Raw genomic sequence first — 17,755 nt, 5'->3', positions numbered from 1 at the left:
ACCGTATGGCGTCCAGACAACCGACTGCAAATAACACAACGTACGAGTCCCAGACCTCCCAGGATCTGCTGGGGGTCACAAGTCAAGGCTCACACTTATATCTGGTGGTGATTGTGAGTTCAAGAAAGTGGCAGAAAATGTTAAGACAGTGCCTTCAGAATCAGAGCCATTTTATTACAGTATATGAATCATGGTCATGAATCCTGAGGCTCTAGGAAGCTTTCAATACATTATATATAAAGAAAGAGTTTTACCTTCTTTTATGCTTCATTTACAAACCAGGATTCTTCATAAGATCTCTTCTTTGATAAAAATGTCTAAAACTGCTAAAAATGTAATTAAAAAATGCTCAGCGCTCAAAAGCTGTAAAAGATAAGGATGTAATAAAAAGTCAACAGAGAGCTCTGGTTCTGGACCCTCACACATGCAGCAGGTCACAGCTTTGGATGCAAATCAAGACTAAACTTTATGAGCTGAGTTCTCTTCATTCAAAGGGGTTTTGTGGCTGAATTTTATTTGGTGTAAAGAGTTAAAAGTGACTCTTGTCATCAGAAAGGTTTCAGCTCCTGGTTTGAAGACAGAGCTCAGCACTGCCGCCTGGTGGCCAGCAGTGGCATGACCTTATCCTTGACCTCCAGGCATGCTGTGTAACGGCTTTCCGAGGCGCGGGGGGAGGGGGGGGTTTAGACCTGCTGGGTGGAGATGAAGCCTGCTGCTCTTCACCTTTAACAAACACGTAGGCAGAGTAGGAGTCGAATCCAGACTTGGTGTTGACGCGCAGCGTGTACATGCCCTCGTCCTCCTTGTTGAGGTGGGTCAGGGTGAGCGTGGCACGCTCCCCAGACCAGTGGGTGTGCACCCATTTGGAGGGCTTCAAGGGCACAGCTGGGGAGACAGGCAACAGGTGCAGTGGTCACGTGGAAAGTGTGGTTCAGCTTTCATTACAAAAAATCTGCCCACCCCCCCATGCTCACAGTTTCTGTACCACACCACCTCGGGCTGGTACTTCTTCACTGTGGGATAAACAATGACTGTGCAGCCCAGACTCAGTGTCTCCCCCTCATGGCCAAAAGCCACCTCAAATTTGTCGATGATGGTTGTTTGGAAGGTGACTCCATGTTCAGGCGAGTATCCGTCTGCACACATGGAGAGACAAGAAACATGAGGCTGTTATGAGCCCAGGGTTACACTCACAGAACATTTCACATTTCAGCAGAGCTGAGTTTCTCTTTGTTGCTGTAGGGTTTCACTTTCTGCCAGGTAAATGTGACTGAGAGCATGTTAGCATGGAGCTAACCAGCAGCAGCTAGTGACCGTAACACTGAAGCAAAACGCTCAAGGTGATCAACAACCTGGAAGATGCTAACACATTTTATAAAGTACCAAAGGCAATACGAGAATGACTGATGCTTTTCCTGTTCTCCTTTGATTGTACACTGTTTTTTCTCTGCAAAGGGACAGTGGCACCTAACAGAGTGAGGCAGATCTTGAATTTACTGAACTCAGACTCATAACAAAGGAGTACAAACAATGCATTAGTTCATCCACAGCTGATTGTTGTAATTCTTTATTATCATGAAGAATCAATAGCTGATTAAAAACACTGCAGCAGAGTTCTAAGAGGAACCAGAGGAGAAATACATCACTGTAAATCCTTCTTAATAACCACACCATGTTTAAAAGAACTGTCAGTCCCACATGATCCAGCAGAACGCTGGTTTCTGTGTGTGTGTGTGTGTGTGTGTGTGTGTGTGTGTGTGTGTGTGTGTGTGTGTGTGTGTGTGTGTGTGTGTGTGTGTGCGTGTGTGTGTACACACCACTGGCAATACAAACACACAGAACATATCTGAGGGTTTCTCACGTGGTTTTGGTTCCAGTGGACCTGGTTCTTCACATTCCTGGAACCCTGTGGATGGAGAAACATGTCCGTCACCACAGACAGGAACGGTTCTCAGACACATCAGGCATTCAGACATCATGTCTCTAGAACAGTGTTCTCCAGCCCTGTTGCTGCAGAGCTACTTCCCAGCATGTTTTATCTCTTTCCCTGCTTCAACACACCTGAATCTATTGATTGTGGCCTCACCGAGCTCCCAGTGAGCCAGATATGAACCTGTTAATGCAAGCAGGTGTGTTGAAGCAGGGAGAGAACTAGAACATGCAGGATAGAGCTCTGCAGGCACAGGCATGGAGAAGTCTGTCACCTGCAGCCACATGTTGCTCTACAGCCCCTCTACAGTGGCTCCATTAAGCTCAATTATATGGAAAAAAGGGTTTTATTTTGACATTAGACTATATTTCAAAAGGAGTCTTGTTTCCTGGGTCAAAGTGGGATTATATAGGTATAAGCTCTAAAAACAGCTGAAATAGCTAAAATCACACATGAAAGGGGAAGGTAGAAAGGTAGAAAGCTATAATGTTGAAGAAAAACAAGTCTCCTATTCTAAACTGTCGTGATGAAACTAAAGATACAGTTTTTGTAAATAAATTTAATTAGTGAATTTATTTGGATTAAAAATCCCAAAAATGTCTCTTTCAGTCAGGAATGCTTCAGAGCTTTGAGCGAAACATGTGACAGAGAATACTGAAACATTCCCGCAAGCCTGCAGGATGCTGGTGAAGCCCTGCTGTGTTCCCTGGCCTCCGCCTTCAGGAGAACGATCTGATATGTGGTGAAGAGATTTGATGATCACCTACTTTTCACTACGATGGTGGCCACAGATGAAACTTCTCCTTTAATGTTGAGGGCCGAGGCACAGTACTGCGCCGTGTCCAGGAAGTCACAGCTGAAAGTAAAGCAGTGAGGTTTGAGAGATGCCTTGCTGTGAGGACATGCAGAGCCAGATGAAGCTTCACACACTTCTTGATTTCCAGGGAGTGCATGTTGTAGTTGCTCTCAGTGGTGTACTTTTCGGGGTGGGCCTTGGCATCGATCAGGACGTTGTTTTTGTACCTTTAAGAGACAACAGCTTGTTTGTTTTGTTGAGTGTTGTGATGAAGTTGAAGATGAGAACTCAGGACAGAAACATTCTCCTTAGAAGGACTCTCATGAGCTGCGGAACCCACCAGGCGATCCGGGGTTTGGGCCATCCTGCCACGGTGCAGTGCAGCTTCACAGTGTTGCCCTCCCAGATGGTCTGTCCGCGAGGCTTGACGATGAACTCGGGGCGGTGTGTCAGGCTGTCCGGGTTCATCTTCTTACGAAACTCAGACCATTCCTCCATCTACAGGATGATGGAGCAGCCAGGCTGTGAAGGGGTGGAGTTATTTTTGAAATGGACAGAAGCGAGGACGTACCGTCTTTCCCAGCTCCACTCGTTCGGCAGACTCCCTGATATGTGTGGTTCTAGTTTTCTTCTCCACCTTGACCTCCATAGCTTCCCGGGCCTCCCTCACAAACAGATTCCTCATGGCCACATAACTGATCCCCTCCTCTGTCACATCGTCCTCACGGGCCTCCATCAAACCCCGAACCACATCGTGACTGGAACAGAAGGAGGAGGTGAGCACAGGCACGGCGGCCCTCCCCGGACCCTCGCTCCACTGCCTCTGGTACTCACTCGGCTCTGAATACCGGGATCACGTAGCCGATGACTTCCTTGTCCGTGTCCATCGCCAGGTAGGTACGCTTGGCTCTCTTCGGCAGTGGGCTCAGCTCAACGACCTCCTGGCCCTTCTCTGTCTTCACAACAGCCTTCAGGCTTTGAGGGAACAAAGCGCCAGAGTGAGTTTGCACAGAAACAACAATCAGAACAAACAGTACACAGTGACCAGAATGATCAGGTTGGTCACAATACAGTTCTTTCTTCTGCAAAGACTTAAACTGACAAAGAAATAATTCAATAAACAACATCCTTGGAAAAGAAGAGTAAACACATTTCTATCGAGTTGTATGGGAGCTACTATTAACACTGCACTAATTACAAAGCAGAGTCAAACACGTTCAGTATGTATTGCATTAAGTGATACATATTCTCTCATCTATTTAAAGGTATGTGCATCTAATTGTTTAAAACAAAAACTAACAACCTCAGATTAATATAAAATCATCTTTAAGGAAGTCATCATGTTAAACTGTAGGAACAACCAATCAGCCTGTCAGCGAACATAATCCAACCTCAATTCGCAAGGCCCTTCACTGCTTCGTCACAAAGTGGAGAAAGTGGAAACTTAAGCTAGGTTTACACTTGAACGATTCTGTTCCACGCATTTGGCACGAATCGAGTCGCAAACTACTCGTAAAGTGGCGTGAAGTGTGCATAAGTGTGCGTAAACCCGTCGTAACTTCGTGCCATGTTGGGACGAGAATTTTGAAATGTTCAAAATTTTGGTCACAACAAAATATCGCGAACGGGCCATGAACTATGCGCCAACTGTCTGTGAACTCCTCGTGAACACATCGGGACAATGCGGGAGGATGCGTGCCAGTCGTGGCCACCGGCGAGTACCCGGAAAAGGGCCCCATGTGGGGGATTTTCGACACACTGTCGTTGCAGCATCAAGTGTAGCACCTTTAATTTGTCATTGAAATTGACTGATGTCAGCCGTCCGTTGGGACCCCCTTCAGCTCGGGGCCCTCGGCAGCGCCTTTTCTGCTGCTCTTCAACACAGAGCAGCTGCAGGTACAGGATCTTCTCTTCTTCACAATGATGGTGTCTCTGACATTCAGCATGTTGTCTGTTCCACAGCAAATCCAAAAATGACCCGGGGCTGGGGAAGCCCCCTTTTTATATGACGTGCGTAATTGCGCGCACAACCATGTTGTGCCAATGCGGGAAGCTCGTAAACTATGCGCAAACTATGCGTGAATGCGTCGTGAATGCGTCGTGCCAGTTTGTGACACTGATGGGCGCATTCGTGAACTGTCCGTGAACTGTGCATGAACTAGTCGTGAATAGTGCGGGAGCCTGCCGGTTCGTGACTCCAGATTGGCATGCCTTGCCACGACAACATCGTGGCAAAAAGTCGTGCTAGTGTAAACCTAGCTTAAGAAGTCATCTACAGAATTCATGCTGCCTTTGAGTAATGTTTGCTGAACAAACCTGAGGAAGTGTTTCAGCTCAGGAAAAGAAAGCCACACGGCACCCTCTAGTGAGACAAGGAGGAGTGGTGCATATTTTGACAAACTGTCAAAGTGTCTGGTTTAGTTTTAAGTCTCTGGTTCCAGTCTCCCTCATGTCTCCTCCTGGTGTCTGATTGGTAAAAAGACAAACTCCAACGACTGCTCTGCTCTTTTGGAAAAGACTCCTGATCTGAACAATCTGTGCCAGAGCCACATTCAATAAATCATTGATGAAAAGGTAAGTAATATTAATCTGACACGCCAGATGGACAATTTTATATGTCCGCCACGGAAATATTTCACAAGTTGACAAGGGATCTGCAGGATTTCAGGAACTGAATCAGGCAGGCCCATCAGCTATGCAAGGTTAATAATAATAATGATGAGTAATTCATTTTCAATTTTTCTCAGTGGATGTTTAAGTGTAACTCAAATGTGTAATAACATTATATTACCAATGTTCTTACCCCCCTAACCCTCCTCCCTCGAGGAGGGGGATGTGCAGACTGCCATTTGAGGACAGTTTAGATGGTTTAGAGTACAGTCGGAGGAACACAGCTGGAGGAGTGCGGTTTGAGGTGCAGACATAAAACGCTGCACTGATTGTTTGGCAACCTCAGAAGTCACATATGATTGGCTCTGGAGCCAGGAAGTGGTGATGGGCTAGCCCCACCCACTGAAGTTGCTGCGGCCTGTACCTCTGAGTTTGAAAAAAAAAAAATTGTATGTATATATCCATGAACACCTCTGTGGCAGATAGCCAAGAAAGAGTGTGAGATGAAGAGTTGGACATCACCAGGCCTCAGTGTGATTCATACAAACTGACCGAAGAAGCTGACTTCACTAGAAACTAGCAGAGCAAATGAACTAATTGACCATCTGATGAGGAATGGGACCCATCCACAGTGGTTAATCCAGAACAGGTAGAACAGTCCTCCACATGAAGAACCCTAGAAGGAAACCATAACATTCAAATGCCAGTCTGCTGTTTCTGTACAACAAGGATGGGCAACTCCAGTCCTGAAGGGCTAGCGTCCTGAATGTTTTAGAAAACTACCTACTTTGGCATATCTGAATCTAATGTTGTCTCATCAAGCTTGTAAAAAAGTCCCCTAAGGAACCCCCCACACAGCAGTCAGGTGTGTTGCACCTGAGAGACCTAAAACATGCTGGACGTCGACCCCCAAGGACAGCAGTTGGCTGTCCCTGGACGCTCCTGTCAGGCTTCATAGCAGCTAACATTAACAGGCACATGGCCAAATGCTGATACCAGAGGAGCCAAACAACAGCTATGACAACTATGACAGATCAGCTGTCAGAGACTGCAAGAACAGACAGACCAACATGTGAACAGTTGGATTTATTATGAGAATGTCTATGGCTCAGTACCGCACTCATGGATAGTGGAGTGGAGTGTCCAGAACTGTAACAGGACAGTAGGTCTTCATTAAAAGAATACTCCGAAGATTTTGGACCCCCGCCCTATCCAGATCATTTACAGAGTGAGATGAGCTCATAAATACCTTTTTTGTATCAGTTCATCCAGTGCCTGGCTAACAGCTGTTAGCATCATAGTTAGCTTAGCTCAACTACAGCAAGTGAAGAGGAGACAGAGCCAGACTGAGAAAGTGGACAAAATACTCCTTCCAGTGGTCCAGGGGACGGCGTATTAGCACGCGAAGTAAATCCGAATGGTTATAAAACTTTTTAAAAGACGTGTTTTCTTTTCAATCCCTTAAAATAGCGTTTTGATACACACAGACCTGCACAAGCATAGTGTGCTGCGGAAGGATATACCGGAGCACAGCGGCTGAGTCTATGGCTTCTACTGCTGTGCTCCGGTATATCCTTCCGCGGAGCACTGTACATGCGCAGGTCTGTGTGGATCAAAACATTATTTTAACGGATTGGAAAAAAAAAACACGTCTTTTAAAATACTTTATAACCATTCAGATTTACTTCACGTGCTAATACGCCATCCCCTGGACCACTGGAAGGAGTATTTTGTCCACTTTTGTCAGTCCGGCTCTGTTTCCTCTTCACCTGCCGTAGTTGAGCTAAGCTAACTATGATGCTAACAGCTGTTAGCCAGGCACTGGACAAACGGACACAAAAAAGGTATTTATGAGCTTATCTCACTCTGTAAATGATCGGGATAGGGTGTGGGTCCAAAATCTTCAGAGTATTCCTTTAAAAACTCCATGGGATTGTGGAAGCTGACCCTGGAAGACAACTCAGTGTCATGAATTGTCTCCACTGCTGTTCAGCATCAGCTCAACCCCCTGTGAGGTTAGAAAACCTTGAGGGGGCTTGAAGGATGTCACCCACAAAAAAGCACCTCAAGAGAAAGAACCCAATCCTGAGAAGTCATTTGAATGGTAAGAACAAGGTGTGGTCCATCACCATGTTCACACTGCCAGTCATCAGATAGCAGCTGGAATCAGAACTTGAACCAAGGCGGGGGAAAGAAGCCACAGACACGAAATCAAGAAAGCTCCTCAGCAGGAATGGAGGGTTTCACCCCATGTCCAGCAACTACCTGAGTCAAAGTGAATGCGCAAGAATAAAATGTCACAAGCGTGGGCTCTCCATGGCAAATTAAGCATCAATAGAGCACCAACATTCACTAGCAAAACATAAACAGAGCGCCGGTTTACTCCTACTGGGACACAGCCCGGTAAGACACAGCTGGTGGACCATACCCAACTGGACGGAGCCTTTAGATGCACTCCATCCTCGTAATCCGCAAGAAGCTCCCGTTAAGGGGCTCACATTCTCAGAGCTTTGGAATATCTTCCACATTCATCCTATCAAGTGGACGCCAGCCGGAGCACTCACTCTTGTGACATTTGTGTGTGTGTGGAGGGAAGCCCCAAAAAAGGAGAAAGAGGAGAATATGAATGCGGTCTGTGACTGAAAACGCTCACAATGCCACATTGAATTTTGGGTCGTTGACGTCATGTTTGGGGGTAAATGGCAGGATGGACAATACACCATCGAACAGAGACAAGGATTGCGCTTAGTGTGAGAAAACTGGTCATTGTTGTTGCGGAAAGGATGCAAAAGTAGTTGAAAGGGTAGATTAGCAGATAGTGATTTTAGATTTGTCATTAATCCCGGAGAAGACGCTCCGGACTGCAAGTTGAGGATATAACGAAGAGACATTGGGCTGCCTGGGTTGCTGCCATGAGACACAAGGACATCACTTTCCACAAAATATCCCCGCACATGTATACTTACTCCCTTCATTTTCACTAAGGTAAGATGTTGTATAAATATCAGTCCTATGTGCCCTTTAGCTGTCTTGTAATGTTGACGTTGCAAAGCTGACATTGAACCAGTGAACAACTCTTCATTTGGGAGAGCAGCTGAAGCTGGAGAAAATGCTGACAGCTAATATGATGCTCATGCTGCTGGTACAAACTACAGTCCATATGAAAGCTGAGACTGTACATATTTCAACGATGTGGCTCTCACTGCTCTGTGTCCAAAACTCAATGAACTAGCAGCCAGTTTCTCTTTCATAGTTTTACATGCAGTGCGTTTAACAAATAAAGTATATGAGAAACACTCTGTCAACTTCTCATGCCATTGTAGGCCAACCAACGTACTAGATGATGGAGAGTGGCTCTGACTGGGCTCCATCCCTACATCTGGGTCACACAGATATTAAAGCTACAGACTCAGCACGAGCTGCAAGATCAAGTCATGGAGAACAACTGAGGAAGAGCAAACAGCCAGCAGCTGAGACACAGGTCCATCAGGCTGAGCGGCAAGACGAGGAAGCTGCAGGAAGCAGGAGCCTTCCACAGAATTATCCAGGACTACAGGAGGCTGCAGGAAACAGTAGTTTCCAGCTACACACTGACAAAGAGTCCCACAACACCAATCTGGATATTGCACAGACTGAATGTGACTTGTGCACCCTTAGGTGTGCAGAATTGAACTGTCTATTAAAAGAGAAGCGAGAGCTGTGGCGTGAACTAGATGGGCTCAGGATCTCTGATGGCTTCTCTGGAGAAGATGATGATATAGTAAAATACTGCACTGGTCTACCAAACTTGGTCACCTTAATGGCTTTATTCAGTTTTTTGCTGCCTCTCATGTCCACCCAAAACAAAACTCTGACTCCATTTCAAACACTAGCCTTCATGCAGCTTAGTTTAAATCTACCTGTAAAGCATGTAGCTCATCTCTTCGTGTTTCCTCAGTGTACAGAACATTGAATGCAAACCTCAAGCATGCCATTGTAAGGCCAGATAGAGACACTGCACAAAGCTATTCCTCATCAGTCTGTGGAGGCCTTTGTGCACAGAGGAGCAGTGATTATTGACTGCTTTGAATTTTTCAGAGAAGCCATCAAACCTGAAAGCACGTGCCAAAATGTTTTCTTCCTACAGGAACAACCACGTGAATATCTGATTGGTATCACACCCAAGGAAGTTATTGGCTTCTGATCAAGAGGGTGAGGAGGCCATACAAGTGACAAACACCCCCCTGAACAGTGGTGTTCTGGACAGTCTGTTGCCTGGCGACATTGTGTCAGCTGATCAGGGTTTTGATATGAAGGAAAATGTTGGCATGTCATGTGCAGAGATCAAACTTCCAGTAAGGCCACTGTAAGGTAGCTGCCAGGGATGTGAAGGAAACTCCAAAAAAAAAAAAAAAAAAAACAATATGTGGAAAGAGTAATTGAAAATGTTTGCCAAAAGTATGAAACATTGATGGGGACCATACCAATCAACATGACCCCACCCCACCATGTGAAGGGGAGGAAAGCACTATTTTGGACAAGATTGTCAGTGTGCTGGTCGCTAACTTCTACATGTTGTTACGTGCCGAGGGCTGTTGTCAGTTCCGGGTCAGGAGGTTGCAAAAGAGGAGGCAGTGGAGCTGGGTGGTGTGGTGCTCAAAAAGGTAGTGGTTTATTTGCAAAAAAGGTGAGGTGTCCAACAAAGGAAAAAGAACCAAAGAAAACAATGGGCAAAGAACAAACAAGCTGGCTCAGGACGTGCTGCTGCAGGAGGCCAGGACCCACTGGTCAACTCCCTCCCCCTGGCAGGCAGCAGCTCCACCTTTTTATACTGTGGCTGATTGACTCCACCTGGCATGACTGATTGGGGAACAAGGGAGGTGAGGTGCAAGGCAGGAGAGCACACAAACAAATATGGCCCTAGGGCCGTAACACGTGCACAGCTATTGTTTACAAAAATGATGGATGAATGAAATATAAATTTGGAAACTTTAGTCTTCATATCTCAAAAAATTCTTAATAGTAAACATGAAATGACAGAGGTAGACTGAGAAGCACCGAGTTATGTTTAAATGTCCTGGAGATGTACTGATTGTTTTTGAACATTTCAATATGAAGGATATGAGGAGCTGAGTTCTCGTCACGGTAACTCAGCTTCATAGGCTGATGATTCAGTGCATGTGTGTTAAACTGTGGTGAATTCTAAAAATACACACTGAACACCACAAACCATTCTGCTTCTACATTCATAAACCCAGTGCCTGCCAGTTACATAAAGATGCTGCACTCAGATAGGAGAATGTTCTTGTCGCCACCCTCCAGGACTGACCCACACCGAGCTCTGAATGGGTTCTTCAGACCTCTCCATTGTCTGACGCTCTATAAGTGATGGAGCCAGATGATACTGTGATACTGTCCATGTCTCTACACACACACACACACACACACACACACACACACACACACACACACACACACACACACACACACACAGAGGAAAGAAAGGAGGTTCACACTGATTGAGAACATCTGATTCCAGTTAGCTTAATGCTGCTCCAGCCCATAAACACCAGGATCATCGTGCCCACTGCAGATAGTATGCACCTATGAGAGCAGGAAGTACAGTTAACTGGATATTCATTTTGCACGTTTCCCTCACAGAATCCAGTCACTCCTAAAGAGACCCTGGACTGAGGCAGAGGAACTCCTCAGCTAATGTGCCAGGTTTAAATGAGTGAGTGGCTGTCGGAGGAGAACTCATCAGCATGTGTTTACCTGGACATAACAAGAAGTAAAGTCTGATCAGACTCACACCCTTCCTGTGGACAGGTCCATCTTTACATCCTGATATGGAAAGGCAAGGAAAGTCCAAGAACCTGGAAATCAATCTGATCAGTTCATTCAGTCTGCATGTGGATGGTGTTCCTGTGAACTGTATATCAGTGTATCAGTGAGTGTGTGTGTGTGTGTGTGTGTGTGTGTGTGTGTGTGTGTGTGTTGGCCTGCCCTCCTCCACTGTGCTTACAGTTTGGCGACCTCCACCCGCTGACGGAGTCTCTCCAGCTGACCCTGACAGGAGCGTCTCCTGGGCTCAGAAATAGCTCAGCTGTCCAGGAATATATCTGGCAGCCGCTCTGCAGCTCAGATTCTTCCTTTGAGCGCTTTTAGAAAAAGGCCCCTGGTTCAAACCCCTCAGCTGGGACAGCCTCCACACTGCAAGCTCACCAGCTGTGGCGCTGTGCGGGCTCAAACATGTACAAAATGACCTCTCAGAGTGTGGGAAACCACTGATCCACTGGGTCGGGGTTACATCCAGTCCAACACGTCCAACAGTTTGCAACATTTCCCAGAGCTACTCGCTGCTTTTTTACAGAAACGCTCAGATTCTAAACGAACCTCTCAGAAAGAAGACACATCCAAGAAACCAAACAAACAAGTTCAGCAGAACCTCCATCGTCATCCACGCTTTGAGCTTTACTGGAAATGTGGAAGGAAAATATCCAATAAAATGCTTGACGATGAAACTACAAACAGCTAAAAACAGCTAAAAGAAAATGTTAGAAATCACCACAGATCTCAAATCCATCATAAGCTATGGTTTTGAAAAGGAGCATTAAAAATCCCCAAAAAGGCTAAAACTTATGAAAGGAACCAAAAGGTCTAAAAATGTCATAAAATTGTTGACACTTAAAAAATAAAGTTATTAAAAATTAGTTTTTGCACGCATAGTAAAGTCCTCTGAGATTTTGTAGCAGGAATGTAACACTGAGTGCTTACTGCTTGAAGAAAGGCAGAACGGACACTACAGTCTGACAGACTGGACGCTACAGTCTGACAGACTGGACGCTACAGTCTGTCAGACCAGAAGCTACAGGTTGACAGCCTGGATGCTGCTGCCTGACAGACCAGAAACTACAGCCTGACAGTCTGGATGCTACAGTCTGTCAGACTTGACGCTACAGCCTGAATGGATGCTACAACCTGACAGATTGGACGCCACAGTCTAACAGACTGGACGCTAGAATCTGACACACCAGACACTACAGCCAGTTTGCTTTGCTGAGGCCCGATCCCCTCAGATCTGGGCTGCTAAGCAGGACAAGACCTGGTCTGTACCTAGATGAGAGACCACGAGGCAACACCAGGAAGCCTGTCAGAGTGAGGGGTTGGTGGTGGTTGGAGCGGCGAATGGCGGCGATTGGTAGCCTCACTTCTGCCACTCTACCCCAGGGTAGCTGTGATTACAGGTATAGCCTACCACCGTCAAGGATGGAGTGAATCAAGAATGTCATTGTAAAGCGACCTTGAGTTCACTGGAAAGAAGGCTACAGCCTGACACATCTGATGACAGACGAACCGTAGATGAGACTGACAACTTGTCACTTGAACATTTTACACACATATAGTGATTTATATTCAAAGCTTTGATTCCTCCTGAACGTTTGTTAAAGTCCAACAGCAGATTCAATGTGTTTCATTGAGACTGTGTGTGAAAGACCAACACTTTATAGGATAGCTGTAGCATGATTTAGTTTAGTGTTCAAAATGTTGTGTAATGGTACCCAGTTTGGAGAATACAGGCGAGGCCTCTGGAAATATTTCAACATGCTGTACATTAACATAGAGGTTATCCTTTGACCACATTAATCAAATGACACACCTTCCTATATGGGATACAACTAGGTTCAGTTTGTTTTTGGTTAATCTAGACCTAGCCCGATCATCTGGTGACATTTAAGTCCCGTGTGATCTTCCCCCCATCTGTGACTGAAGCCCAACTACCTTTGGCTCAGCTCTCCCGGCACATCCTGTTGATTCAGGTGAACCTATCTAACTACCAACCATGGTTTACTAGCTGATGGATATGGAATCCCAAATGCTGTTTGACAGCAATTGGGACTCTAAACTAAATTATATTACAACTATGCAGCAGTCTAATAAAGCCTTAGTACATCCAGATGAGCCGACGCTGAACCCCATGTTGAGTTACACAGCAGTGATGTCCCCAGAGTGCCCTGTGTTACCAGATTCACTTAACAACAATCAATGTTACAGAGTGGAGCTTATCCAGCAGGACCACGGTGAAGCAGACATCCTCTCAGTTTTCTTTGTGAAGAAAACATGACAAGCATGTCTCGTTCTCCTTTTGTCACATAAAAACCCAGTAGAATCCATTTCCTGCGGTGGATGCACTGTGAGAAAATGAGGGAAAGCTCAGCAAAGGAAAAGCAATACTGTGTGAATTACAGGTTTGGACATCATTGCTGGGAACGTCTGGACGTCTGAAGGAGAATGATGTGTGTTAGATCAAACCCTCCATCATTAAAGACCGTGAAACGCTGAATAAGCTTGGTGTGTGTGTGTGTGTGTGTGTGTGTGTGTGTGTGTGTGTGTGTGTGTGTGTGTGTGTGTGTGTGGTGGACACGTTAAAGAGCTCTACTCTGGTCTCAGATCAGGGAGTTTCTGCATCTCTTACCGATGGCTGCTGGTCTTGTGGGACAGGAAGGACTGCTGCTGAACAGAGGACTTGCTGCTCAGGTGGTAGCTGCTCTCATAGTGATGCTGCTGCTGCTGCTGCACCCGCTGCACCTGCTGCACCTGCTGCACCTGCTGCACCCGCTGCACCTGCTTCACCTGTTGCACCCGCTGCACCTCCTGGTGAGTCTGGTGAGTCTGGTGAGTCTGCTTCTTCTGCGTCACTTGTACTGCCTGTGACATCCTGAGGGCCACCTCACCGGCTTCTAACGCCTGTCCTCTACCGTCGCAGCGCTGCAAATCAATCTCACTGTCAGGGTTGGTGTTGGTCACAACAGGTGAGGTTGGCTGGTTAAGATGAGTTAAACTACACTACAGACTAGTCTCACATGCACCAGGTTAGAGAGGATCTACAGGCGGCTTCTGTGTGATTTCTGCAGCTTTTATTGTGCAAAGCGACCATCTGCATGTAGCCTGAAGCTGAATGTGAGCGGAGAGCTGTGCAGCCACATGTGGCTCTCCAGCTCCTCTGAGGCGGTTCCGTCCAGATTCCACTGTGATGCATGTAGAGAGTCCATCATGAAACACCACTGATCTTCATTTTTCTGGACACAGCACTCTTTTCATCAAAGTGATTCTCATCTCATGGCTGAAATAGACAGAAATGGTTTGGAGCTAAAATGTCTAGAAGAGGTCAAATAAGTAAAAGAGTCTAAATGTCTCAAAGAGTCATTATCACAGCAGCTGAAACAAAACAAACTGCTGAAGCTGCTAAAAATTGTGAAAAAAACTATACTGGATTAAAAAAAATCAGAACCTGCTAAACTAGAAAAGGTTACAAAAATGTTGAAAATGGAATAAAATGTCTAAATAAAATAAAACCTGATTTTATTTTCAGAGTAAAAAAATCCCAAGTTGCTGAAACAGTTAAAAACAAACAGAAAATGCTAAAAATAGCTACAAAAAAAAGCTGAAGATGTGCTGAGTGTGGTTATGAAGCTTCAGAGATGGGATACAAGTTTATAAAACCATTTATATCTAAACTTTACAGGCTGTGCTCTTTTATTTTGAAGGTTAAAAATGTATTTTGGCTCCAGTTGAATAATTGCAGGTGTAAGTATCGCTGGGCCATCCTCTCCTTGGTGACTGAACCTGTGCTCCAGGGCGGTAATGTCTCCAGCTCACACTGTCCTCCCTTCAGCTCTCACTTCTCACTTGTTCTGGATCTTCACTCCAACCTGAAAGACTCCAACCTTCCACCCGGCACCTGATCCTGGTCTTAAAGTCAGGACTTTATTCCTGACTCTGAGCTCAGCTCAGTGAGCTGAGACTGAACTGCTGAATCAAGGCATCCTCACATCCTCTTCTCTCAACACCAAAAACAACCTGAACTGCTGAAGTGTGAGGAAATGCTTCAACTGCATCAGTGACCCTGAGACACAGTCTGCAACACGAGAAAGTCTTTTGAACAGCTTGAAGGTGTGAGACCTTCATGTCAGACCAGGTTTATTCTGTTTTCACCTGAATTATAACTCTTCCCTCCACTTCCTTTATGTTTTTAACAGTTAATAGAAGTTACTGAAGGTTAATGAGGGTTATTAGGTTGGATGTAGCGTTGGTTTGCTGGTTACAGCTTGTTTTCAGAGCAGTCATGCTGAAGCAGCTGATCTCACTGAAACCACAGATCACATCGACCTTGGTCCTTTTCTGCTGATTGAACCAAAAGACTGGGTGGATCCGTTCTTCTCTGTGGGTCACAGAGAAACAACCAGATGAGAGCTTCACTGCAGCCTCACAGCTCTGTCCTGAGGTCAGAGGTCAGTGGAGTTCACATCGTCTACAGTTTCTCTGCAGCTCATCAGACCACCCCCCGATATTTTACTGGATTTTTCTCTGAGAAGCACAGAGATAAAAGAGCCTCGAACTATGAGCAGAAGGTCAGAGTGTTTCAGTTCGTCTCAAAGTGTGAGGATAAGGCTCAATGGGGCAAAGAGTCTCCAACCCCCCCACAGGGCAAAGAGTCTCCAACCCCCCCCCACAGGGCAAAGAGTCTCCAAACCCCCCCCACCAACAGCCACAGGGCAAAGAGTCTCCAACCCCTCCAAAAGGCAAAGAGTCTCCAACCCCCCCTACAGGGCAAAGAGTCTCCAACTTCTCCACAGGGCAAATAATCTCCAACCCCCCCCCCCCCCCCCACAGGGCAAAGAGTCTCCAACTACCACACGGGGCAAAGAGTCTCTAACACCCCCCCCCCCCCAAGGAGAAGAGTCTCCAACCCCTCCAAAAGGCAAAGAGTCTCCAACACCACCACGGGGCAAAGGGTCTGTAACTCCCCCCCTCCCCAAAGGACAAAGCGTCTCCAACCCCCCCACAGGGCAAAGAGTCTCCAACCCCCCCACAGGGCAAAGAGTCTCCAACCCCCCCCACAGGGCAAAGAGTCTCCAAACCCCCCCCCACCAACAGCCACAGGGCAAAGAGTCTCCAACCCCCCCTACAGGGCAAAGAGTCTCCAACTACCACACGGGGCAAAGAGTCTCTAACCCCCCCCCCCCCCCCCAAGGAGAAGAGTCTCCAACCCCTCCAAAAGGCAAAGAGTCTCCAACACCACCACGGGGCAAAGGGTCTGTAACTCCCCCCCTCCCCAAAGGACAAAGCGTCTCCAACTCCCCCACAGGAGAAAGGTGTCTCCAACTACCCCACCCCACAAGGCAAACAGTCTCCAACTCCACCAAAAGTCAAAAGAGTCTCCAACACCCCCTAACTCCAAACTCCAAACACACACACGAACAAGGCCCGCCACACTTCCATCAGTCCCCCTACAGTGCACACTACCCCCCAGCACCCCAGAGGGCACCCCCACTCCCACCAGCCCCCTCAGAGTACACCGCCTTCCCAATAGTCCCCCCACAGGGCACACCACCCTCTTACTAGCCCCCCTCAGAGCACACCGCCCTCCCACCAGTCCCTCCACAGGGCACCCCCCCCACACACACACACACACACACTACCACCACAGTGTCTGGTTTCCTCTTTGTCACATTTGAAGGTCTCAGTGTTAAATTCCCGATCAGTGTCATAATGTTTCTTTTTTTCAATTTCATGTCACAGCAATCCCCCCACAGTCCATGCAGTCATGACACAGTTTTGTTTCATGCTCTGCGAGAATGTTTTCATTCCCAAAGAGCACGGCTCTTCCTTTTTTCCTCAATCTTTGAACAGCTTGGCTGCCTCTCACACTTTGAGAAGCCGCTCAGTCAGCATGAAGACCTCGAGTTTCCGATCAATCAGCTGTTAAACATGAAGATTAGCGTGACAACAGAATCAAGCCTGGTTAGTTAACCTGGTTAAAGTGACTGTTAAAGAAAATCCAGGAGAAAACCCAGTAGTGTGAAGAAGAGAGCCGGAGGCTGGTCTGGCCTGATCAGTGGGTGGTGGTACTCACCAGGGGAATCCTCTGATCACAGGTGGAGGTAAACCAAAGAGAAGGTGTGTTAGTCCAAGGTGGATGAAGCAGACTCAGTCAGCAGCAGGGTGGGGGCGCCGTGGACAGGCTGAAATACTGCTGCCACTCTGCAGAATGCCAAGACCCCCTCAGGACCTTTTAAGGCCGGGACACATTTAAATTTAGACCCTGAGACTGAGACACTGAGGAGGGTCAGGAGAGCTGAGGAGGGCCGCTCCACCCCCTCCACTGCCCTCCTCCACCCCCCCTCTACCCTCCTCCACCCCCCCTCTACCCTCCTCCACCCCCACACCCCTGCCCTGGAGGGGGAGGGGGGAGGATTCAGTTCACTTCAATGTGGCGATACAAGAACACTGACATTCTCTGTTCACATTGTTTGATTGATATATTGATGTATCGCTATATTTATATATTGATATGTTTATGCCTTGTTATCTATTGATATATTGATGTATTGCTATGTTTATATACTGATATGATAGAGACTGAAGGCTGTGACCTG

At 46.7% G+C, this 17,755-nt stretch overlaps 1 protein-coding gene across 1 annotated transcript in view; it reads right to left on the bottom strand.

Annotated features, from left to right (window-relative positions):
- Positions 1 to 17,368, bottom strand: part of myom1a (myomesin 1a (skelemin)) — a 29,159-nt gene extending 11,791 nt beyond the window's left edge. Inside the window, exons 1-10 of the mRNA XM_030114595.1 lie at positions 17,233 to 17,368; positions 13,792 to 14,084; positions 3,561 to 3,701; positions 3,298 to 3,484; positions 3,067 to 3,224; positions 2,861 to 2,953; positions 2,698 to 2,786; positions 1,862 to 1,906; positions 975 to 1,136; positions 724 to 885 (exon numbers count right to left, since the gene is read on the bottom strand). Of these exons, the coding sequence (XP_029970455.1) occupies positions 724 to 885; positions 975 to 1,136; positions 1,862 to 1,906; positions 2,698 to 2,786; positions 2,861 to 2,953; positions 3,067 to 3,224; positions 3,298 to 3,484; positions 3,561 to 3,701; positions 13,792 to 14,033 (1,279 nt within the window). The 5' untranslated portion in view covers positions 14,034 to 14,084; positions 17,233 to 17,368. The remainder of the gene's footprint in view (positions 1 to 723; positions 886 to 974; positions 1,137 to 1,861; positions 1,907 to 2,697; positions 2,787 to 2,860; positions 2,954 to 3,066; positions 3,225 to 3,297; positions 3,485 to 3,560; positions 3,702 to 13,791; positions 14,085 to 17,232) is intronic.
- Positions 17,369 to 17,755: the final 387 nt, after the last annotated feature.

Source organism: Salarias fasciatus, chromosome 18 (assembly GCF_902148845.1).
Source record: "Salarias fasciatus chromosome 18, fSalaFa1.1, whole genome shotgun sequence".
In the NCBI taxonomy this organism is placed as follows: Eukaryota; Metazoa; Chordata; class Actinopteri; order Blenniiformes; family Blenniidae; genus Salarias; species Salarias fasciatus.
Note: the sequence above shows the minus strand (reverse complement) of the source record. Positions and strands in the feature narration are given on the sequence as shown.